General features: G+C 46.7%; 1 protein-coding gene across 1 annotated transcript in view; it reads right to left on the bottom strand.

The window, feature by feature from the left end:
• Positions 1-25,857, bottom strand: part of TIAM2 (TIAM Rac1 associated GEF 2) — a 1,049,207-nt gene that overhangs the window by 361,682 nt on the left and 661,668 nt on the right. Inside the window, exons 13-14 of the mRNA XM_063917712.1 lie at positions 4,579-4,683; positions 3,481-3,559 (exon numbers count right to left, since the gene is read on the bottom strand). Coding sequence (XP_063773782.1) covers positions 3,481-3,559; positions 4,579-4,683 — 184 coding nt within the window. The remainder of the gene's footprint in view (positions 1-3,480; positions 3,560-4,578; positions 4,684-25,857) is intronic.

Genomic DNA, 25,857 nt, shown 5'->3' on the forward strand with positions numbered 1-25,857 from the left:
TCACTTCCGCATCGCGCCGCTCACGGAAGTGACGTCAGCGGCATAGCGTTCCATCGCGATGTCATATTTCCTTCTTTTACAATGGCGGTGCGTTCCACCGTCCGACTGAGCCCACTTCCGTGTATCGTCATAGCGGTGCGTTCCACCGCTATCTTCATTTAATGGCGGTGCGTTTCACCGCCGCACTGCGCTCCTCTCCGTGCTTCTCACGGATAAGGGGTGGCTGCTGTAGCGGTACACACCGCCAATCACCACCTCTTCTTCTCCCCGTGATTTAGCACTCCACTGGGCTATTATAAATAGTATAACTAACTCACTATATAAATCCATATCACGCCGGACCGGAAATGACGCATGCGTTCCACATGCGTTCCACCATCATTTCCGACGGAAAATATATAATCCTTCACCCTTTTCACTACTGATTCATGTTCTACATTAAAGTTTTGGTTCTTTCTTACCTCACTACAACTCTAATTATGTCCTACTGTTTTGAGTGCATATTAGATTGTAGTTATACGAATTTTTTAACTAAATTAATGACTATCACAGGAAGTGATGTCATGGTCAATTTCCTCCCTCTGGGCATAAATAGAGCAAAGGTTGCTCAGTGTGGTTATCCCCTTGATGAAGTCCTGTTGCTGACGGACGAAACGCGTTGGGAGTACCTGCAGACACCCCCTCTTGATGGACAGATAAGCCTAAAACTATTTTAAATCCTGTACGCATGCATTTTAATCATTTCATGGACAGATAAGCCTGATTTAATTTTTATCCTGTACGCATGTTATACAGCTATTTTCATGTGTGTTTTTATGTGATTATGTTATTAAAAACCTGTTTGTATTTTTAAACCGTATACTACTCAGGCTACAAATTGTTGCTTTGTGGGAATAAGCTAAGTTCCCTAATAAGGCCTGTGAAACTAAACAGTAACATAATATGCAACATAAACGGTACACACTATGTTAGTTTTTTCTGTTTTATCCGCATGTTCTTAATCCTCAAAAAGACCACTACTTGAGTCAAGTCTCTACCTGCCAGATAAGTTTTTTAATCGATTCTTATCATATATTTTGTTATACCTTCATTTTCCCTAACCCTAATAATTTCACTCTTGGGCGCTTGTTCTTCCAATTCCTGTAATATATATATATATATATATATATATATATAGAGAGAGAGAGACCAAGGACTTAACTAGTAGTATATAGTAGACTCTAAGTAGAACAAGGGACAATACATCTAGGAATCGTTAGAGAAATATCCCATATGGGTTTGCTTCATTTAAACCCTGTGGGGTAAGTGTCTCTAACTCAAAGATCCACCGTGATTCACGTCGTTTGAGCTTTAGTTCCCTATCACCCCCACGGATAGAAGGGGGGATGTGGTCTATCAGCATACATTTGAGGCTGGATACTGAATGCTTGTATTGTAACCAGTGTTTTGCTACTGGTTTGTCAGTTTTATTGGTCTCCAGTGCCTGTCTAATAGAATAATGATGATTCGCCATGCGTTCGCAGAAGCACCGCGTAGTGAGTCCAACGTAATACAGCCCACATGGACAGATGATGATGTAGATAACAAACTCAGACATACACGAGAGCTTATACTTAATAGGGATCCGTTTTCCACTATGCGGATGGGCAAATGAAGATCCACTCGTCATAGATCTGCATGTTGTACAGTCGGGGCAGCGAAAGCAGCCTGTTTTTCTCATCGTCAGCCATGTTGAATTGGCATTTTGTGGTTGTAGGGTTGGACGCATCAGCAACTGTCGTAGATTAGGCCCTCTACGGTAGGAGTGCATAGGAGGTCTTTGGCTTAGGCCTTCCAATTTGGCATCTGTTGCAACTATGGGCCAATGCTTTTTGATGGCTTTTTCAGCAGCCCTTGCATTAGTATCAAAAGTTGACGTAAAAATAAGCCGACTAGGGTCGAATGTTGAGACAGGCTTATGACCAGTATTGTTGTATTTGACCTTCGCTTTCTTTAGGCATCTGGAGACCACTTTTGGTGAGTACCCTCGTGCCAGAAATCTCTCAGCCATCTCAGAAAGTTGTTGTTCTGCAATAGTTGCCGAGGAATTGTTACGCAACACACGTAGAAATTGTGAGATTGGCATACTTTCTTTAAGACTGTCCGGGTGGTGGCTGGTTAAGTCCTTGGTCTCTCTATATATATATATGTATATTTGGCCCAGTGTATGTGGGTGTCTGCGGGCCTGGCAGATGCCAGCCGTAATTACGGCGGCTATGCCAGACCTGTCCTACATTACATGACACTGTGGACAAATATTTTTTTTAAAAGTAGTTTTTATTAGTTTTTTATGTAATATCATTAAAAGTTATGTTTTATTACAGTTAGTTAGTAATAAATGTGCCAACATCGATCTGAATATTGGATAAGCACACCGTTTATGGGCTGATTACTTGGCATATTATATATCCCTTTAAACCTCTCCAATGTGCGCTGGACTACGAGTACAACGACTGGCGTCTGCTGCTTCTACGGCAACAGACAACAATACCAGTAAGCGGAACGTCACTTCCGCCCCTGTCAAAGCAGGTTCGTTAGAAGTATATGTTGCACTCTTCTCCCAGTCCGTTGCAATGGCAGCGCACGTCACTTCCGTCCACTTCCGTCCAGTCGCGGGTCACTTCCGCCCTTCGCGTGCGTTCCACGGGCTGGTGGAACGCACGCGCACTTCCTGCCCTTCTATTAATGAGCTAATATGACACTTTTTCTGGACTGTATGGCTTCGTTTTTGCACTAGATGCTTAGTATAAGCTCTTAGGTTGGCTCATTGGATTTATAGAAGCCCTCGAGTGGCTATGATCTATATGATTTGTCCTGTTATACTGATGGTCTAATAGGAAGTAACATATGTGGGTGTGTCTGACCAACTCAGATTGATGATGGTATAAATATCTGTGTGTATGAGCTCGCTGAACATGCTGCATCTGGTGCTCTGCCACCAACACCACTGTTTTGATGTTTTGACAAAGATCATTTGGATATGATCGAAACGTCGACCTGATGATGTAGCAATAAATTACCTTCTGACTTTCTTTTAAAAAATTGGTGAGTGCCCTCTTTCACAATAGACTAAATATATATATATATATATATATATATATATATATATATATATATATATATAAAAATATATATAGTCATTTTAGACTTGAGGAGCCTGCACACTGCAGGCGACAAGTGTCAAGCATCTGGTTTCTCCTGTATTGCTCCTCTCCCTGATATCGCATTGAGATCATACATACCTCAGTTTTCTTTCTTATTTCGTCTCTATAGTTCATAAACAGCCCCTAGAAGTATATCTCTCAAAAAAAGTGCTATGTACAGACAGAACCCTTACAGTTTCATTATATGTATAGATTAAATTGGAATATTATTTACACCAGGCTTATTGTTTATGGCATCCCATTTTCTGTGTCCAAGTAAACTCTTGGCTGAACTTACCAAAATCAGTTACCCCTCCAGACTTTACAAGGTGCACATTGTAAATACCCAGTGGAAAGATTTCCAATTCATCATACACCTGAAAAAAAAAACAGTTTTAATCTACCTAGTAGATAAAATGTAAATAAAATACTAAAACATATGCAAGAGTTTTAAAATACATGCTACAATGCCTGAGCTTATATAACCTAAACAATAGAAGGTTTTAATGTGATTTTAAACTAGGTCACCGCTTACACACTGGGATCCATTTTTCTTCTAGAATTAGCAATCTTAAATTTAAAGAATTAAAACCTTAATATACAGTAATGAGCCTTCCATCTACACTGAAAATCTGCATTTTAGGAAATACTGCTTGGGATGCACTGGGAGAGGCACAAACATTATCTAAATGACATTCTAGTTAAAATTTCCAAAATTAATTATTTGTCATTGAAACGGTGTAAACCATAAGGGTTATCTGGAATCTCTGCCTGCACGTCAATGCAGACATACAGTATAAGCAATACTGTCCATATGTAGGGTCAATTCAATTCTCAATGTCCAGTCACTATTGCACCTGACCTAATGCAGGCACAGACTACAGATATGTTGTACTAGTCAACAGGTGCTCAACTATATAATGTTGCTCTTGATTTTGTACCTTTACTCTTTCGCCCAAAAACCATACTACACCCCTCCAGTTTCTGGGTGGCACATTGATCTACTATACACAAGTGACAATTAATATAATAAGCTGTCGGTATACTGGCGGTCGGGATTCCGGCACTGGTATGCTGGCCGCCGGGACCCCGACCGCCGGCAAACCATACTACACCCATATTATGTTGCTCTTGATATTGTACCTTTACTCTTTCTTTGACATTATGCTACCTGATACTGGCCAATTGTCGGGTTCTGCTGTTCACCTGCTCATTTCTGCTTTGATGTAAGTTATGTTCTCAAGGCTAAGATACTATGCTGCCAGACTGAACCCAGCTTGTATGACATCAAGATCAAGTCATATTATTTGTCACTTGTGTACATGAAAGGACAAAATATGTCAGTAAAAAAAGTAATCACTGAAAATACAGATTCTAGTATTCTATAAATACATACCTGATTCTGTATGTATTCCACTGGGGAAGGAACATAATATTCAACATTTTCATCCTCATGTTTTCGTAGATGCAATCCAAAAAAGCTAGCGTCTAACTGCCGAACCTAAAGTGAAAACATACATCAAGTTGCCATAATTGACTAAGGTTTATTTCCAGTCCACATAACCGTATCGCTACCTGCAGTTTCGCAGAGAGCATGCATTCCACTTCTTTCTCCAAATAATTAATATTTGTACACATAAAATAACACAGCAAAGATGTACCAAGCACATAGACACACACACAATAATACACAACAAACATATAAACACTTAGGGGCAATTCTATTAGCGTTGATGGCTGAATACAGGTCTCAAAAGAATATTTTGGTCAGATGGCAAAAAGTAGAACTTTCTATAAGTTTATAAGTGAGTATTGAAATGAAAAAAAAAAAAAAAAAAAACTTTAATGGTATAGAAAAATGAGACACTATTTTCTGCAACAGGTCTGATCATTGGAAACTATTACACAGTGACAGGTGAAGGATGTGTGTATTATGCAGATTAAATAGATTTAGTGTAAGCTGACAAAACATTAATTTAAAATAATTTAAATAAAATTAGGTACAATTAAAAGGGCAGCTAATAGTAAATACAGAGAAAATATATAGTATACATATTTTTTAACAATTGTGACTACAGTACTTGGCTTAATGCATCAGAATCTAGAGACAGCATAATAGACTGCTCCACATCAAAGCTGAAAAAGTGGTTTAAACTTGTTAAGTGTGCAAAAAGAATTAAGATTCCTTGCACTCACCAGAGCAGTAAGAAAATGTAAGGAGGAAAAAGAACCAGGAAAGGTGTAGAAGAAAGGAGTCAGCAATACACACCGCTTATGATAAACTTTCAAGCACAGAAACAAAAGACAGAGAAAAAAATGTTTAAATCAAACAGTTACTGCTACATTGCTGCACATATGTAAGACAAACACAGTGACTGATACCGCTAACATTTCATTATTTGACTACATAATACTTCTCTTCTTATCCACAACTACACTACTATTTCTGTTTAGTGTAAGCCTAGATAAATCTAGAAATTCTCTACACAGATAGACACAATAAGTCACCTCACACACTTGCTGAACACGAAGATGCAGTCAAGTGATAAAGAAACAGTACACAGAGACTGTGTGTGTGTGTGTGTGTGTGTGTGTGTGTGTGTGTGTGTGTGTGTGTGTGTGTACAGTATGTATCTGTGTGTGTGTATATATCATACACATATATACACAGTCGAGTCACAGTATTATGACCACCAGCTAATAGGCGGGGTAACCACTTCGGAGCTCCACATGCAGCAGGGTTAGCTGAACTGTCATTTTAGACACACGTCTGGTAGTCCCCAGGTTCATTTGATGGTGAGCTGCTCCACTGAAGTGTGTCGGACGGCCCTCACGCTCCTTCGTAGCCGACGTTCATCTCTCACATCAATGGCAAGTGGTGCTCAGAAATTTCCTTGTTGGTTATTCAGAATGGTGCCATTTGTCCAGTCACGATACACCTTCACCACAGCAGCACGTGAAACGTTCACAAACTGTGCTGTGTCAGAAATACTGCCACCCTTGGCCTGAAAGCCGATAATCATCCCTTTTTGCAACTAGGATAAATCGCCCCTTTAACCCATGACAGTAACGAGTGACATGTGTGCAGACATCCTATCGTACACCTTATATACCCACCAAGCCAGCGCACGACACGTGGCGTACTTCAAATGTAGGAGGTGGTCATAATAATTTCACTCAACCGTGTATACTGTATGTGTGATGTGGTATATATACCTCAATGACTGGCACTCAGGAGGCGACAACTGTGCAAATGTGTTCGGGGGCCCCAACCCCTTCATCAGTACCACATTACAAACATAAACATTATGTTTGTTATGAGGTCCTGACAACAGGGTTGAAATCCAAAAATGTTGATCTGGAATACATTTGTTTTGTAAAGTTATCGCCTCCTGAGTGCCCGTCATTGAGGGTATACAGTATATGTGATAATGAAGATTAGGCAACGCAGCAAGCTGTTTCTATGAATTGAGTGCTGGCAAAACTAATGATGCTTAACATAAACATAAACGGCTATAGACACAGAGCAGCATCTGTCTTATTCTCTATACTCTTGTTGCTCAAACTGAAAAAGATCCATTTTGGCTCTTGGATCAGACAATGATCATTAGGGTCTCACTGGATTTTTCAGCTATTCTGAATAATCTGAACACATCTGATCACAAAATACAGGTTGAACCCGATGGGCATTTTGCCTCTTTTCAACCTTCACTATGGGATATATTCAATTGAAGCCGGATCCATTCCGACATTCATTTGTCGGAATGGATCCGACCTGGGCTATTCAATGCATTATCAATTAGACTTTAAAGAAAGTCTAATTGAGATGCAGGAGCTTAGTTAGACGGGGGAGAGCTGCGGGCAGACGAGGGAGAGCAGCGCTACAGCAGCAGTTATATAGCCAGTGCTCTCCCCGTATGCCCGTGTCTCTCCCCCGTCCCCCCCCCCCCTTGTCTCTCTGCCTCTCCCCATATCACAGCCGCCGCTCACGGCAGCGTCCACCCAGGTCCAGCAAACGAGGTCTCGCTTGCTGGAGAGCTGGGTGGACACTGCTGTGAGCGGCGGTTGTAACATCCTCCTGCTCTCCCCGTCTGGCTGCCCGCGGCTCTCTCCGTCACTGCTCCCGCATCTCACTTCGACTTTTTTTAAAGTAGAATTGAGGTGGTCGAAAAGGGGGCTTCGACACAAGCACGTGGATCGGCAGCTATTCCGCCGATCCACGTGCTTTTCGACAAGTCGAATTCCTCGACTTGTCTAATATATTGAATAGGTCGGAACCAGTTCCGACCTTAAAAAGTCGAAAACTGCTGTCTTTTCAACAGACGGCAGTTTTCGACTTCAACTGAATATAAACCTAAGTAACTATCCAGTCTAGCAGGAACCCAAACGTGTTAAGATTTGTGGCCAAAAAGGTCTGAAACCTCATTATTTATGTGCAACTTAAATGTGAAATAAACGATGGGCGTGGCCACGGCGGTGAAGGAGTAGGCAGCGGATCCCGGGAGCTCCCCGATTTTACAACTCCTGCACCCATCCTGTGTCCCTCCGGAGTGTCTACCCCCCGGTGCTGGTCCCCCCTCACCTCCGAGCAGCGGCGGGCACCTTTGTCCGGGATCTCTGGGTGCTGGCTGGCCGCGGCGGACGACTTCCGGCATTGCGGCCTGTGACTCCTCCGGATCCCCGGCCTCGAGTTTGGCGCTCCCGGCCGCGCGGCTCCAGGGCCCTCTTGACGGACGGACGAACGGGCGGGCGGCGCTGTCTGGTGCTGGGCACATTGCAGGAGACACTGAAGGCCCTCCTGTACCTGGCTGAAGGGGACCTGAGACTCCTGGCTGGACAATAAGGCGCAGGTACTCCAGTGAAGGGGTGAAGTGCTTAAAAGCCCGGGGGCCATTTTGGGTGCAGTTCCATAGACAGCCTCAGCACACAGCTCTCCCTGTCTACCCTGCAAGGACTGCATGCACACTGCAACTCAATGCACTATTGTGTTACACTAATAGCTCACAGTGTATTACACACCAATACCCTGCTTCTACCTGGAATTTGCTGCAGGACATTCTCCCCTCAACAACATCAATATCATATACTATTTTTTATTTTTACACAAAGCCTGTGCTCTTGCCCATTGATATTTTGACCCAAAGATCCGTCACGGCTGCTTCCCGGCTTTAAAAGCATATAGCCTGCTGTCTTCTAATTATACTTTATACTACAACTCTACCCGGAGGAGTGGGTGACCGACATCTGTCAATATGGTGAAGGGCGGCCAGAGTGCGGCCGCGGCCAAACTAGAAAGATTTGCTAGGCAACCCAACCCCAGGGGGTCATCGGCTCCACCTCAGGGTGCCTCTCCAACACACTCAAGCTCCCCTCCTGCGTCTACCGCCAACTCCCCAACGGCAGCGGAGGCGCCGTCTATTCAGCAGGTGTTGGAGGCTATAGCCGGTAGTGAGCAGCGTCTCTCCGATAAGATGGAAAAGGTGCAGTGCGACCTCTCCTTACTTCGACAAGATGTTCAGCGTATACGTGAGAGAGTGGGTGAGGCGGAGACGCGTGTCTCCAACTTGGAGGATGTGTGTGGCCCCCTTAAGCAATCCGTGTCCGCAGTGACCCAACAGGTCTCATCTCTCCAAACCAAGCTCCTAGACATGGAGGGTCGACTGCGCAGAAACAATGTCCGATTTGTGGGTCTGCCTGAGAGAGAGGAGGGCTCGCAGCCGGAGGACTTCCTCGAATCCTGGCTCAAAGAGATCTATGGTGCTGAGTCCTTTACAGCACAATTCACGGTGGAGCGAGCGCATAGGATACCATCTCGGCCGCTACCTCCTGGTGCCCCTCCTCGCACCTTCATCGCCAAATTCCTGCACTATAAGGATCGTGACTCGGTCCTCCGCCTTGGCCGTACGAAGGGCCCATTGGTCCGCAACGGAGTCAGAGTGTCGGCCTTCCCGGACTTTGCCGCGGACGTCCAGAAGGACAGGGCCCAGTTTATGCCTATCAAACGACGTCTGCGGGACCTCAACCTCTCATATTCCATGCTGTTTCCCTCTCGGCTCCGAGTGGTGGCGGATGGGGAGACCAAGTTCTTTAATTCTCCTAGAGAGGCGGCCCAGTGGCTGGACGGATATGCGCCGGGTGCCCGTCAGCTAGCTCCGGACTGATTCCCTGCGCTGAAGATGCTGGGATCTTGACCACCGGAGGAGACGACCACAATTCGGGGAGCCCCCCACCTTTTGCATTGGTGGCTCAAGACTTTTCACGTTCAAGTGCTACTGGTTAAGAGGGTTTAGGTTAAGTTGAGAATCTGGGCCTTCTTAGCATTTGGTAGTTGGGATTGGCGTTTTGGGATATAAGTATGCCAGAGTTCGGGGTGGTGTACGGGGAGGGGAGGGATGGTTGGGAAGCTGCTAGTTGCGGCTCTTCTTGTTGTTTTTGGTTTTCTTTCTTTAGTTTATTATTTTTCATATCTATGTTTTTTCTGAAACTAGGATGTTTGATATACCAGATATTATGGCTTATAACGCAGAGCTCTTATGAGATATATGTTACTATGGCTAGTGGTGCTGATTTTTGGATATATATTGTGAGATGTCTATCCGTGTGGCACATCGAGTATATCTGGGGTCATGAGTAACTTGAAATTTCTGGCATGGAATGTCCGGGGTCTAAATAACAAAATCAAACGTTCTTTGGTTCTAAATATGATTAGGAAATATGACCCGGATATTGCATGCCTTAGCGAGACCCACTTGCAGGGAAATAGGTTGTTATCTCTAAGACGGGCCTGGGTGGGATGGGCTTACCATGCCTCTCATTCCTCCTTCTCCAGGGGTGTGTCTGTCCTGATTAAAAAAACGGTGCAATTTGAGTTAATATCGGTCAAAACTGACACATATGGCAGATTTGTATTTCTGGAATGCAAACTGAGTTCCCAGCCCTATTACATTTTGGCAGTGTATGTCCCCCCTCCTTTTTCATACGCTGTATTGCAGCAAGCTGCATCTTTTATAGCTTCCTCCCCTACCACTCCGGTGATATGCCTGGGCGACTTTAACAATATATTAGATGTCTCTTTGGACCGATGGCGGTCTCCGAATGATGTGATGGTGGGTAGTGGTTCTACCAAATTTGCTGATTTCTTGAATAATTTACAATGGGTAGATGTGTGGAGGCTTCGCCACCCTGCAGTCCGTCAGTTCTCCTGTTTCTCCAGCACATATGGCTCCTTTTCTAGAATAGACCTGGTACTGGTGTCCCCCGCCCTTATCCCTGCAATCACTGACGTCCGCTACGAGGCCCGAGGGATCTCTGACCATTCCCCTTTGCTGATGACTCTCGCTGTGAAGGGTCAGAGGGGACACTCTTATTGGAAGTTGCACCCTTCTTGGCTGACTCAGCTAGGTGACTGCGGTGACCTGGAGACTCAGTGGGAGGGTTACTTTAGCGACAACACAGGATCTGCCCCGGGAACTATGGTATGGGATTCATTCAAGGCTTTTCTGAGGGGCTCTTATATAGGACGCATAGCAGCTCATAAAGTGTCCTCTAGAGAAAGGGAAAAGGCCCTGGAGAGTGACGCCAGAGATTTAGAGTCCCAATACTTGCTAGATGGTACCCCCACGACGAAAGCACGTTGGCTGGTGGCCCAGTCGGCCTGGCTTGCCCACCTGTCCGATAAAAACTCACGGTCCCTCCTCTTTAGGGCCACTAATATTTATATGCAGGCTGATAGGACGGGTGGCCTCCTGGCCCGGCTGATACATCAGGATCGTCCTGGGACTGTAATTACACAAATGTCCGATGGGGATGGGTCCTTTGTTGACACCACGCCGGACATTGCGCAGTTATTCCGATCCTATTACACCAAGGTTTATAGCTCACAGTCGACATGCTCCACTATGGATCTCTCCCACTATTTGGCGGGTATTCCGCTTCCCGCGCTCCCCTCTGAGGCCCGTGAGGTACTGGAAGCGCCCTTGACACTCGCGGAGGTGACTGCGGCTATTGGTGTGTCCCCCAATGGCAAGGCCCCGGGGTGTGACGGAATTCCCTCAGAGGTATACAAAACTCATGTTGATTTTTTTGGGCCCAGGCTCCATGCCTTATACCTAGATATATTTACCAATAATGAACTTCCCCCCTCTATGTCAGAGGCAATTATAATAGTGATCCCAAAGCCCGGTAAGGACCCTAGGTCTCCGGACTCCTATAGACCGATATCCCTAATCCCCACCGACGCTAAGATCCTGGCAAAGATATTGGCAGTACGACTTAACACAGTGATCACCTCCCTCGTTCATCCAGACCAGACTGGCTTCATGCCTGGGAAGTCCACGTCTATTAACCTACGTAGACTGTATACCATTTTACAACTCCCACATGACTTCCCTTCTGACTCGGCTGTGGTCTCGCTGGACGCGGCCAAGGCCTTTGACAGTATTGAATGGGCTTATTTATGGGAGGTGATGTCTTGTATGGGCTTTGGGCCCAACTTTATCAGATGGACTAAATTACTGTACCAGCATCCGAGTGCCAGGATCTTGGTAAATGGCTATGTATCCCCCTCCTTTCAATTGTCCCGGGGTACCAGACAGGGCTGCCCCCTATCCCCCGCACTGTTTGCTTTGGCCATAGAGCCCTTGGCCTGTTTGGTACGATCGCACCCAGATATTGTGGGAATTTGCACGGGCTCACGCGAGGATAGGATAGCACTTTATGCCGACGACATGTTATTATTTTTGCAAGACTACGCCAGGTCAATGCCCGTTCTGCTGCGTGTGATTGAGGACTTTGGTGCTCACTCGGGCCTTCAGATCAACTGGTCTAAATCATATATTATGCCAGTCATAGGCCCCCCTCCTACTGTTCCAAAAATTTCCCTACCATTATGTTGGACAATACAATTTAAATACCTCGGAATTCAAATAACTAATGACCCTTCTGATTTCATCCCTCTGAATCTGGACCCGATCATGCAGCAGATCATGTGCAAATCCAAAACCTGGTGTAGGCTTCCACTGACGGTGTCTGGCAGGGTTAATCTCATTAAAATGATCATACTGCCCAAACTTTTATACATTATTCTTCAGTCCCCTGTATATATCTATCCAACATTCTATAGGAAACTAAATAGTGTTCTGTCCTCACTCGTTTGGGCTAACAAACGACCTAGGATACAATTAAATACCCTCACAAGGCTGCGCTCTGATGGCGGCCTAGCTTTGCCTAATTTCCAGATGTATTACTACGCTGCTCAGCTGACTCATATTAGTGTATGGGTGCAGGATTCTGGTGATGATTCCTTGCAGTGTGAGTTTATTCGCTGCTATTTTCCTCACCTCTCTCCTATGCAGGTGCTGCTGAGTGGGAGCGTGGCCCGGTTTCTTCCCCCTATTATTTTTCAGGCCTTAAAGATATGGCGGGCCCTGAGAGACCTCTTAGGGTACGACGACCTGGACCCAGACACCCCCCTTTGGTACTCTGACTGGCTTCCTGAGTTGCATGCGCTTGAGGGACGGGAGGTGTGGGCCCCTAGATCTGTGGTCTCTATTTCCCAACTCTATCTAAATAATTTATTCAAATCCTTTCAGCAACTGAAAGATGAGTTTGGGTTACCTAACTCCTATTTTTTCAGATACCTTCAACTTCGACATGCCCTCCAGTCCCAGTTTGCAGAGTCCCCCCCACGAATCCTCCCATTTCCCATCAAGACTTTTGTAACTACATTGGGTCGAACTAAGATGGTTTCCCTTGCGTATGGATATCTTCTCACCAAACTCCATACGGACCCTTTGACGCGTCTCCGTGGAAAATGGGAGGAGGATGTAGGTCTCATGGGTGAGGAGGACTGGGCCCTTGCTCTGGAATACCCTGCTACAGTCACCAAGTCCCTCAGATACCAACAAATCCAATTCTTCATTCTACATAGAACATATATGACTCCAGCTAGACTGGCCTCTTTTGGGACTGGCAGATCTGGCCTCTGCCCTAAGTGCGAGGCGGATATGGGAACATTTTGGCATATGGTGTGGGATTGCCCAAGACTACGGGTGTTCTGGTCGGGGGTTAGGTCAATACTGGAGAGTACGGGAGTGACTGGCGGACTGCTTACCCCACAATTCTGTGTTTTGGGGATAGGAGGCTCTACTTCTGAGACTGGCCCGGTGGATCTATATGCTCACAATGTATGTGCCTTGGCTAAGGTTTGCATTGCGAGGCTCTGGATGGCCCCTAGCGGCCCTTTAGTTTCTGCGCTCAAGACCTTAGTTAATGATACAATATTCAAGGAAAGATATATTTATATGAAACAAAACGCATCAGCCAAATTTGAAAGAGTCTGGTCTCGTTGGCTGGAATCTCCCCACTCCCACCTGGTCCCTCAATCATAGTGGATATCGAAGAGCTATTGTGCCACTGACCTACTGTATAATGATGTATGTTTAGATGGTTGGCAGCTGAGCTCTGCGGGCTCGCCTAATTACATATACGACTGATAAGGTCCTGGTTTAGATGACTATTTCTTACTATGTTTCTTTCTATGTTTCTTACTTCTTTCTTTTTCTTTTTATGTACCCTTTTTTGGGTTAGTTTAAGGGCGAAAAATCCAAAAATGTCATGGTGATTTATATATTGGTTGCGGATGTTGCAGGCTCAAACGTGCCGATAAACTGTATGTAAACGAGGATGTGATTAATTTGATATATGTGATATGCCGTTGATATGCAATGTCTGTAACTTAATCTCCATATTATTGAATAAAAATTACTCTATTTAAAAAAAAAAATGTGAAATAAACTTTATTGGGAGAATTCAATTCAGTGCAAAGGACGCGATGGGCTGTTCTCAAACTGCAAATAGCATCCACTGACATCAAGTTTTCCCATAACATCACACAGAGGTGCAATCAAAAAGCTGTGGTGTCATCAACACCGAAAGCCGATTTGTACACAGTCCGGCATCGCGGCACCACATTGAATTGAATCTGCCCCTATGTGCACTACTTTATTTTAACATTACAATTCCGAGAGCAGAGAGAGACTGGGAGGTTTAAAGTGCTGTCATATAAGGTAGGCAATCCTTCCTGCTATTACAGATATCGCTCTTGCAATATTTGCATCACATTCACATGTAATAAACTGTACAAGTAGCTGGTATTCTTTTATCACAATCAGATTTCAGTTTTTGCACAGATTTCAGGAAAGAATATCAGACATGCTTTATGTATAAACATGTGCATGTGTACTGAGCATCAAAGTGCAAGATGTAATTACATAGTTATATACTGTAGTTAATGAGGCTGAAAAGAGGCAAAATGTCCATCGGGTTCAACCTGCAATCTGTCTTAAGCCGAGTTCATTATAATGTCCCAATTGGAATAATGTTTTATGTTTAGTTATCAACTGTAAATCATATTCCTCCCAGATTAAAAAAATGTCAATATTTTAAATGTTATAACCTTGGATATCTTTTTCAGTCAGAAATGTATCCAATCTGTTTTTAAATGCATATACAGTATAGTAAGAAAAGAAAAGAAATTTGTTCTGCTCTTTAAGACACACACACAGTGTTTTACGGCAGTGCACAGGGAAATTAGAATCCACCATTATTCTTATTACTTAGGTGCTTATAGCTGTATTCTGTTATTGTTTGCAATTGATTCACAGTATAGTGTTTGCCATTACCACCTTCACTGGCAGGGAATTCCCAATCCTTATTGCAGTGAAGAACCCTTTCCTATGTAGCGTATGGAATTTAATTTCCTCAAGCCTCAGCGAGTGACCTGGCGTCTTATACAGAGTTCTTTTAATAAACAATTCATCTGATAACTTTTTGTAATTTCCCTTTATATATTTGAAGATTGATAATGTCTCCTCTTAGACGCCTCTTTTCTAGTGCATACAGTTTCAACCTAGTAAGCCTTTCCTCATACTCCAGTCCCTCTAGCCCTTAATGAATTTAGTAGCACACCTTTGAATCCTATTAAGTTCACAGATATCTTTTTTTATAATGTGGTGCCCAAAATAGAACACAATATTCCAGGTGCGGACGTACCAATTATTTGTACAGCGGCAGGATTACACTCTCATCCCTTGTCTCAATTCCCCATTTTATGCATGCTAGCACCTTACTTGCCTTCTTTGCTGCACTTTGACATTGTGTATGGTTGTTTAGCCTATTATCAATGAGTACCCCCAAATCTTTTTCCAATACTGTTACCCCTAGATTTTCCCCATTTAATATGTAGGTTGCAGGTTTGTTTTCGGTCCCGAAGTGCAAACTTTGCATTTTTCTATATTGAATCCCATTTTCCATTTAGACGCCCAGATTTCAAGTATAGATAAGTCGTTCTGTAGAGAATCCACTACAGTGGGTTATGTTTAAGAAATCAACTTTATGTCGAGTTCATAAACAAGAGTTTCTATTTTACTTTTGCATGGATGAATTTAATGCCACTCATACCCCTTTCACACAGAAACGCAAATTCCTTTGTGAAGAAGTTCTAGCCGGTAAATTGCAGAAAAACACGGGTCCTTTTTCGACCCAGGAATTTACCAGGGTTTGAGACACAGGAATTTCGACCCGGGTTGACCCCTTCACACAGACAAAAATAGGATTTTAATTACCTACCGGTAAATCCTTTTCTCGTAGTCCGTAAAGGATGCTGGGGTCCATATTAGTACCATGGGGTATAGACAGGTCCACCAGTAGCCATTGGCACTTTAAGAGTTTAATAGTGTGGGCTGGCTCCTCCCTCTATGCCCCTTCTACCAGACTCAGTCTAGAAACTGTGTCCGAGGAGACAACATACTTTGAGAGAAGGAATTACACAGATAGTGGCGAGATTCATACCAGCTCACACAACAAGGCAAATCCGGCTAACATGCCAGAAACTCAGCAACAGCTGAAACAGTACTGATACAGTAAGGAACACAGAACTTACCTAGGAACCAGGCAGTACTGAACTATAAAACCGATGCAGGAAAACGAAGCGCTGGGTGGGCGCCCAGCATCCTCTACGGACTACGAGAAAAGGATTTACCGGTAGGTAATTAAAATCCTATTTTCTATTACGTCCTACAGCAGCGGTGGCCAACCTGTGGCTCTTTCTTTATTCAAATGTGGCTCCCAACACTATAAATCATGTGACCACAACAGATACAGAAACCGCTGCCCTCCAGCCAGACACGCAGCAGCACTACAGGGACTGAAAACTGAAGGAGTCGGATACTAGAGGTGAGACACCCACAAGCAAACACAGGACACATTAGGGTCTGCTGCAATGGCACGAGTTGATGTGGGAGCTGTAGTGATACATGAGGGTGGGCTAGAGTGACACATGGCAGAGCTGGCTGGAGAGACACAGGAGGGTCATGGCAGGAGTGACGTGGGAGGGTGCTGGAAGTAGTGACACGGGAGAGCTGGCTGGAGTGACATAGGATGGTGGTAGTAGGAGTGACACATGGGAGAGCTGGCTGGAGTGACATAGGAGTGTGGTAGCAGGAGTGACACATGGGGGAATTGGCCGGAGTGACAGGAGGGTGCTGGAAGTAGTGACACATGGGAGAGCTGGCTGGAGTGATAGGAGGGTGCTGGAAGTAGTGACACATGGGAGAGCTGGCTGGAGTGACATAGGTGGGTGGTAGCAAAAGTGACACATGGGAGAGCTGACTGGAGTGACACAGGAGGGTCCTGGCAGGAGTGACACATGGGGGAGCTTGTTGGAGTGATATAGGAGGGTGGTAGCAGGAGTGACACATGGGGGAGCTGGCTGGAGTGATATAGGAGGATGGTAGCAGGAGTGACACATGGGGGAGCTGGCTGGAGTGACAGGAGGGTGCTGGAAGTAGTGACACATGGGAGAGCTGGCTGGAGTGACATAGGAGGGACCTGGCAGGAGTGACGCGGGAGGGTGCTGGAAGTAATGACACATGGGAGAGCTGGCTGGAGTGATATAGGAGGGTGGTAGCAGGAGTGACACATGGGGGAGCTGGCTGGAGTGACAGGAGGGTGTTGGCTGGAGTGACACATGGGAGAGCTGGCTGGAGTGACATAGGTTGCTAGCAGGAATGAAACATGGGGGAGCTGGCTAGAGTGACAGGAAGTTGCTGGCTGGAGTGACACATGGGGGAGCTGGCTGGAGTGACACAGCAGGGTCTTAAAAGTAGTGACACACGGGAGACTTGGCTGGAGTGACACAGCAGGGTCTTGGCAGTAGTGGCACATGGGATAGCTGGCTGGAGTGACACGAGGGAGCTGGCTGGAATGACATAGGAGGGTTCTAGCAGGAGTGACACATGGGGGAGCTGAAGTTTATTATGTAAATCTAGCTTTTTCAATTATTTTTTGTGAAAGTGGCTTTTTCAATGGATCTGGCTTTAAAAAAAAATATTTTATGTATTTCTGGCTTTTTCAGTGTATTTTATACCAGGGGTGTGGTCTAGCAGGCACAAGGTCACATTCCATTTTTGCATGTGTGCCATCGGCTCGATGTCGGCTCTTTGACGTACCTAACAAGGTTTTTTGGCTCTTTGTCACCGACTGGTTGGCCACCCCTGTCCTAGAGGATGCTGGGGTCCATATTAGTACCATGGGGATGTACCAAAGCTCCCAGAACAGGAGGGAGAGCACGGAGGCTCCTGCAAGACTGCTTGACCAAACTTGAGGTCATCAGAGGCCAAAGTATCAAACTTGTAAAACTTAGCAAACGTGTTCGACCCAGACCAAGTAGATGCTCAGCAAAGCTGTACAGCCGAGACACCCCAGGCAGCCGCCCAGGAAGAGCCCACCTTACGAGTAGAGTGGGCCTTTACAGATTTTGAACACGGCAATCCTGCCGTAGAATATGCATGCTGGATGGTGTGTACCTGATCCAGCGTGAAATCGACTGCTTAGAAGCAGGACACCCAATTTTCTTGGGATCATAGAGGACAAACAGAGAGTCAGATTTTCTATGACGAGCCATCCTCTTCGCATAAATCTTCAAAGAACTCACAACTTCCAAGGCCTCTGAAGCAATTGAGGAGTCAGTAGCCACTGGCACCACGATAGGTTGCTTGATATGAAATACTGATACAAACTTAGGCAGGAACTAAGTTCCGCCCTATCTTCATGGAAGATCAGATAGGGACTTTTACAAGACAAAGCCCTCAATTCTGACACGCCTTGAGCAGAAGCTAAGGCGAACAAAGTGACCGCCTTCCACGTGAGAAACTTGATGTCAGCCGCCTGTAGAGGCTCAAACCAAGCTGACTGCAGGAACTGCAACACCACATCAAGATCCCAGGGTGCCGTAGGCACCACAAAGGGAGGCTGGATGTGCAGAACCCCTTTCAAAAAGGTCTGAACCTCAGGGAGGACAGCCAATTGTTTTGGAAGAAAATGGACAAAGCTGAGATCTGGACCTTGATGGAGCCGAATCCCAGGCCCATATCCACACCTGCTTGCAGAAAAAGGCGAAAACGTTCAAGTTGAAACTCCACCGCAGAAAATTTCTTGGTTTCCCACCAAGAAACATATTTTTTCCAAATTTGATAGTAATGTTTAGACGTTACCCCCTTCCTAGCCTGTATCAGGGTAGGAATAACCTCACTCGGGATACCTTTCCGAGCCAAGATCTGGCGTTCAACCGCCATGCCGTCAAACGTAGCCGTGGTAAGTCTTGATAAGCGAACGACCCCTGCAGTAGCAGATCCTCCCAAAGAGGTAAGGCCCTTGGATCTACCAGCAGAAGATCCAGCAGATCCGCGTACCAAGCCCTCCTTGGCCAGTCCGGAGCAATGAGGATTGCCAGAACCTTTGTTCTTCTTACGAGTTGAAGAACTTTTGGTATCAGAGGAAGTGGAGGAAACACATACACTGATGTGACCACCCACGGTGTTACCAGTGCGTCCACCGCCACTGACTGCGGGTCTCTCGACCTGGAACAGTACCTCAGCAGCTTCTTGTTGAGGCAGGAGGCCATCATGTCTATGTGAGGAACCCCCCACCAACCGGTTACCTCCTCGAACACCTCCGGATGGAGGCCCCACTCCCCTGGATGAAGATTGTGTCTGCTGGGGAAGTCTGCTTCCCAGTTGTCTACTCCCGGAATGAAGATTGCTGACATCGCCACCGCGTGTCATTCTGCCCAGAGGATTCTTGACACCTCTGACATTGCAGCCCTGCTCTTTGTTCCGCCTTGTCGGTGTATGTAGGCCACTGTGGTCACATTGTCCAACTGCACCTGTAGAAGGTGTGCTGCTTGCAGAAGGCCATTGTACACGGCTCTTAGCTCCAGGATGTTTTTCAGGAGAAGGGATTCTTGACTCGACCAACTTCCTTGGAAGGTTTCCCCCTGAGTGACTGCTCCCCAACCCCTTAGACTTGCATCTGTGGTTAGAAGGATCCAGTCCTGAGCTCCGAACCTTCGGCCTTCTGGTGCATATGTAGGTGAGATCCCGACCACTGGTCCAAGAGATCCAGCTTAAAAGATTGAGCATGAAACCTTCCGTACTGCAGAGCCTCGTAGGAGGCAACCATCTTCCCCAGAAGGCATATGCACTGATGAACCGATATCCGGGCAGGCTTCAAGACATCCCGGACCATTGTTTGAATCGCCAATGCTTTCTCCACCGGTAGAAACACCCTCTGCACTTCCGTGTCTAGGATCATCCCCAGGAAAGAAAGCCTCCTTGTCGGCTCCAGATGAGACTTTGGAAGGTTCAGGATCCAACTGTGCTCCTTGAGCAGTTGTGTCGTGAGAGCAATGTATCTTAACAACTTCTCCTTGGACAACGCCTTGATCAGGAGATCATCCAGATAAGGAATTATGTTTACCCCTTGCTTGCGGAGGAGAACCATCATCTCTGATATCACCTTGGTGAAGTCCCTCGGTGCTGTGGAGAGGCCAAATGGCAGAGCCTGAAACTGATAGTGATCATCTAACAGTGCAAACCTGAGATATGCTTGATGCGGCGACCAAATGGGAATGTGGAGGTACGCATCCTTGATGTCCAGGGACACCAGGAACTCCCCCTCCGTCAGTCCTGAGATGACAGCTCTCAGAGACTCCATCTTGAATTTGAACTCCCGGAGATAAGGGTTCAAAGATTTTAAGTTCAGAATTGGCAGCACCAAACCATCCGGCTTCGGTACCACGAAAAGGTTCGAATAGTAACCTTTGTTCCACTGATGAGGCGGAATTGGAGCAATGACCTCGGACACCACCAATTTTCAGATAGCCTCCATAAGAATTATTCTGTCCGCCGGCAGAGCTGGCAAGCCTGATTTGAAGAAACGGTGAGGTGGGAACGTTTGGAACTCCAGCCTGTACACCCTTGACACTATATCCTGTATCCAAGGTTCCAGGCCAGATGATATTCAGACGCGGCTGAAATGCCGGAGTCTTGACCCCACGTGACCTTCCTACAGGCTGAGCTGTCCACCGTCATGCGGAGGACTTTGGAGTACCAGAGACAGGCTTCTGGTCTTGGGAACCTGCGGGAGCAGACTTCTTTCCTTTAGCACGACCACCTCTGAAGAAGGTGTTTGAAGGCTTGTTCTTTCTAGGCCTCGTGGGCCGAAAGGACTGTGACGTGGCTCGTGTAAAAGGCTCTTCCTGGATTCCGCGTCCGCAGACCATTGGCGCAGCCAGAGACCCCTGCGAGCAGAGACGGACATGGAGGAGATCCCCTCAGCCATGGAACCCAGGTCCTTCATGGAATCTACCAGGAACCCTGCAGAATACTGAATATTACGTAAAATAAATCAACGTCACCTTTATCCATCGTAGTCAAGTCCTCCTGCAGAGTGATTGACCACCTGGCAATAGCTTTAGAAATCCACGCACAGGCAAAAGTAGGCCGCAGTATAGCCCCTGAAGCCGTGTAAATAGATTTTAGCGTAGCATCCACATTGCGATCTGCCGGGTCCTTCAACGCGGTAGATCCCGGGACTGGTAAAACCACCTGTTTTGACAGCCTGGAGACAGAGGCATCAACTGTTGGCGGAGACTCCCATTTATTTCTATCTTCCCCTGGGAAGTGAAAAGCAACCAAGACCCTCTTAGGGATCTGGATTTTTTTTTTTTTTTCTGATTTTCACAGGCTTTTTCAAAGATAGCATTTAATTCCTTAGATGCTGGGAAGGTGAGGGGGGCTTTTTACTGTCCGTGAAAAAGGCCTCCTCAACCTGCTCAGGAGTTGTGTCAGAAATGTGCAACACATCCCTTACAGCCTCAATCATCAACTGCACCCCCTTAACAAGTGATGCCGTCTCTCTGGACACATCCCCGTCACCGTATGCAGTGTCAGAATCGGTGTCCGTGTCATCCTGCATAATCTTGGCAAGTGCACGTTTGTGAGAATGTACCGCAGGGGACCCTGAGGGAGCAGTATCAGACTATACAACCGTAGAGGATTGCAATACCTGAGTTGCATGCGCAGTTCTTGTAACCCTTTCAGAAATCTGAGAAATAGTCCCCCTGAGAGAGGCTAACCACTCCGGTTCTCTAGCTGTGATCTGCGCTACAACAGTGCAATCCTGATTACATGGGATGGGATCTTCCTGAGAAGATAAATCCTCTGCAGCATATGAAATAGAGTCTCTAGAGATTCCCCCCCAAGAATGGCAGAGAGACACAGAGATTGGAGCCAACCCACACACAGCACTATTATAGGTATAGGGAGACCTTAAACCAGCGCTGACTGTGTCCCTTAATAGGTGACACAGTCTTTACACAGCCTCCCCTCCCTTCTATAAACCCCTGGTACGGTACAGATAGCTGGAGTTGCACTGGAGGGACTGATCTTCCACTTGCATCTGACTGAAGGCAGGAAAATGGCGCTGAAACGCTGCTGGGTCCGCACTGAGGAGAAGCTCCGCCCCTGTAATGGCGCTGTCTTCCCGCCCTTCAAGATTATACTGGCCTGAGGTATTTGTGTGCTGGCTGAGATATGCAGACCCCGATAGGCTGGATTGGTCAGTGTAGGGTCAGGCGCTGGCTCAGGGCGCCCCTCACAGCGCCGCATCAATGTACCGTTGAGCCGCCCGGGAGCGCAGTTAATACTGCGCTCCTACTCTGTAGCCGCCATCTGCACACTGAGCCCCCCGCTTGTAAGGGGGGATGGTGACTCACTCGCCACACTTCAGCTTAGCAAGGGGGTGGCGGCATGTTGCTGGGGTGAGCGTTCCCCTGTGGCGGGACGCGATCTATCCCCTCTGGAGCTCAATGTCCAGTCAGCGGAGACAGTGGCTCAGACCCCGCAGGGCGGACACAGCTCCCCCTCCCTCAGTCCCTCGCTGCAGGCAGGCTTTTACCAACAGCCTCCTGTAAAAAGATAAACTCTGAAAATAAACTTTACTAGAAAAGCTCTGTAGAGCTCCACTAGCTGTGAACGGCTCCTCAGGGCACATTTTCTAAACTGAGTCTGGCAGGAGGGGCATAGAGGGAGGAGTCAGCCCACACTATTAAACTATTAAAGTGCCAATGGCTCCTGGTGGACCCGTCTATACCCCATGGTACTAATATGGACCCCAGCATCCTCTAGGACGTAACAGAAATACCCATGTTAATCTGCAAATTACCGGGTAAAATTTTTGTCCCGGTAATTAGCTTGTCTGTGTGAAAAGGGGGTCAGGCAGGGACTGTCAAAACTAACTAGCACTGAAATGCCGGGTAAAAGCTGGGGTTTTCAGACATTTCTGTCTAAAAAATTAGATTTATTAAGAACTTACCGTTGTTAAATCTCTTTCTGCGAGGTACACTGGGCTCCAAAGGGAATGACATTGGGGTGTAGAGTAGGATCTTGATCCGAGGCACCAAGAGGTTCAAAGCTTTGACCTTCTTCCCAGAATGCCTAGCGCCGCCTCCTCTATAACCGTGCACAGGAACTCAGTTTTTGTCAACCAGTCCAATGCAGTAGCAGGCAAAAGAGACGACAACTGTTAGTAGCCTCATACACCACATTCTCACGACAGGAGAAAGTGTCAGCGGCTAATGCCATACCAACCCAAGAAAGCTAAGTGCATCAGGGTGGGCGCCCTGTGGAGCCCACTGTACCTCGCAGAAAGAGATTTAACAACAGTAAGTTCTTACCATAAATCTTGTTTTTCGCTGCGGGGTACACTGGGCTCCACAGGGAATGATATAGGGGATGTCCTAAAGCAGTTCCTTATGAGAGGGGACGCACTGTAGCATCCTGGGAGGCGGAAGTATCAAAGGCATAGAACCTTATGAACGTGTTCACTGAGGACCACGTAGCCGCCTTGCACAATTGTTTGAGGGTCGCACCACGGCAGGACGCCCAAGAAGGTCCAACTGACCGAGTAGAATGGGCCTTTATGGTAGCAGTAGCTGGAAGTCCAGCCTGTACATAAGCATGTTCAATCACCATTCTAATCCATCTGGCCAGGGTCTGCTTGTGGGCAGGTCAGCCACATTTGTGAAAACCAAACAGAACAAAGAGAGAATCTGACTTCCTGATGGAGACAGTTCTCTTCACGTAGATACGGATAGCCCGTACCACATCCAAAGACCGCTCTTTGGAAGACAATTCAGGAGATGCAAAGGCCGGAACCACAATCTCCTGATTAAGGTGGAAAGAAGACACCACATTAGGTAAATACCCGGGACGTGTTCCAAGAACCGACCGGTCACGGTGAAAAATCAGATATGGTGACCGACAAGATAAGAACCCCAGATCCGACACCCTTCTAGCAGAGGCAATAGCCAACAGAAACAATACTTTAAGAGAAAGTCACTTAAAGTCTACAGATTCAAGAGGCTCAAACGGAGACCCTTGCAACACCTCCAAAACAACCGACAAGTCCCAAGGGGCCATAGGCGGGATATAGGGAGGCTGAATCCACAATAGACCCTGAGTGAACATATGTACATCAGGTAAAGTCGCAATTTTTCTCTGGAACCAAACCGACAAGGCAGAAATATGAACCTTGATGAAGGCCAGATGAAGGCCCTAGTCCAGGCCCTGTTGTAGAAAGGCCAAAAGTTTGGCCGTACTAAAATTGTAAGCGTCATGATTGTTAGATGCGCACTAAGCAAAGTAAGAATTCCAGACCCTATGGTAAATCCGAGCAGAAGCCGGTTTCCGGGCCTTCAACATGGTTTGAATGACCGCCTCAGAAAATCCTTTGGCCCTCAAGACGGAAGCTTCAAAAGCCATGCCGTCAAAGCCAACCGGGCTAAATCCTGATATACACAGGGGCCCTGAACGAGGAGATCTCGGTGCTGTGGAAGTAGAAGGGGACGCTCTATCGAGAGACCCTGAAGGTCTGAGAACCAATGCCATCTGGGCCACGCTGGAGCGATCAGAATTAGGATTCCTCCTTCTTGCTTGAACTTCCTTATTACTCTGGGCAGGAGTGACACCGGAGGGAACACGTATGGCAGCCGAAAGTTCCATGGAATTGCCAGTGCAACCACGAACGCCGCTTGAGGATCCCTTGTCCTTGCTCCGAAGACTGGAACCTTATGATTGTGTCGAGACGCCATCAGGTCCACATCTGGAAGGCTCCACTTGACCACGAGGAGATGAAACACCTCTGGATGGAGGCTCCACTCTCCGGCGTGTACGTCCTGACAACTGAGAATGTACGCTTCCCAGTTTAAGATCCCCGGAATGAACACTGCCGATATGGCTGGCAGAGGGCGTTCCGCCATCTGAAGAATCCGTGAAACTTCCCTCATTGCCATGCGGCTTTGAGTGTCACCTTCATGATTGATGTAAGCCACTGTGGTGGCGTTGTCTGACTGTACTTGAACAGGTCTGTTCTGTATTAAATGCTGGGACAAGTTCAGAGCATTGAACACCGCCCGCAGTTCCAGAATGTTTATCGGGAGGAGAGACTCCTCCTTGGTCCACCGACCCTGAAGGGAGGGTTGCTCCAACAGCGTGCCCCAACCTCTCAGACTGGCATCCGTCGTCAGAAGAACCCAGTTGGAGATCCAGAAGGGACGACCCCTGCTCAATCGTTGGTCTTGAAGCCACCAGCTCAGTGACAGATGGACCACCGGAGAAAAGGAGATCATTTGAGACCTGATCTGGTGAGGCAGGCCGTCCCACTTGACAAGAATCAGCTTCTGCAGAGGGAGGGAATGGAATTGAGCGTACTCCACCATGTCGAAAGCCGAATGTATCAACACTTGCGGACGAGATGGGAAGCAGTGCAACCTCTGGTTTTGAGTGTCCAACAACGCCCCCAGGTGCACCATGCTCTGAGCAGGGACCAAAGAAGATTTCTTACAGTTGATGAGCCACCCGTGGGCTTGCAGAAACTGGAGCGTCAGATACAGATGGCGTAGGTGAATTTCTGGGGAATTTGCCAGGATCAACAAGTTAAAAGATACTAGCGTGTTGTTCTTACCTCCGGTTCCCGGATTCCTTCAGCACCCTTTACTAAGCGAAGCAGACGCTTATCCAGTCAGCACTGCGAGGAATATGATCTCCCGCCCTTTGCTGATGGATAATGTCTGCTGAAATTACCTAGTGCAGATATGTGAAGGACGGGCGAGCCGCCAATTGATAAAGCTGAATATTTATCTTATTTAAAACCCTTTAAGAGGTCTAAGAACACTGTACGCTATTGACGTATGGAGTACCGTAGGGGTACGCACGTTGCGTAGCAATCGCTTAGCCGTAGTCGAGACGCTCAAGCGTCACGTTCGCTCACGGCCAAG

Source organism: Pseudophryne corroboree, chromosome 4 (genome assembly GCF_028390025.1).
Source record: "Pseudophryne corroboree isolate aPseCor3 chromosome 4, aPseCor3.hap2, whole genome shotgun sequence".
NCBI classification, from domain to species: domain Eukaryota; kingdom Metazoa; phylum Chordata; class Amphibia; order Anura; family Myobatrachidae; genus Pseudophryne; species Pseudophryne corroboree.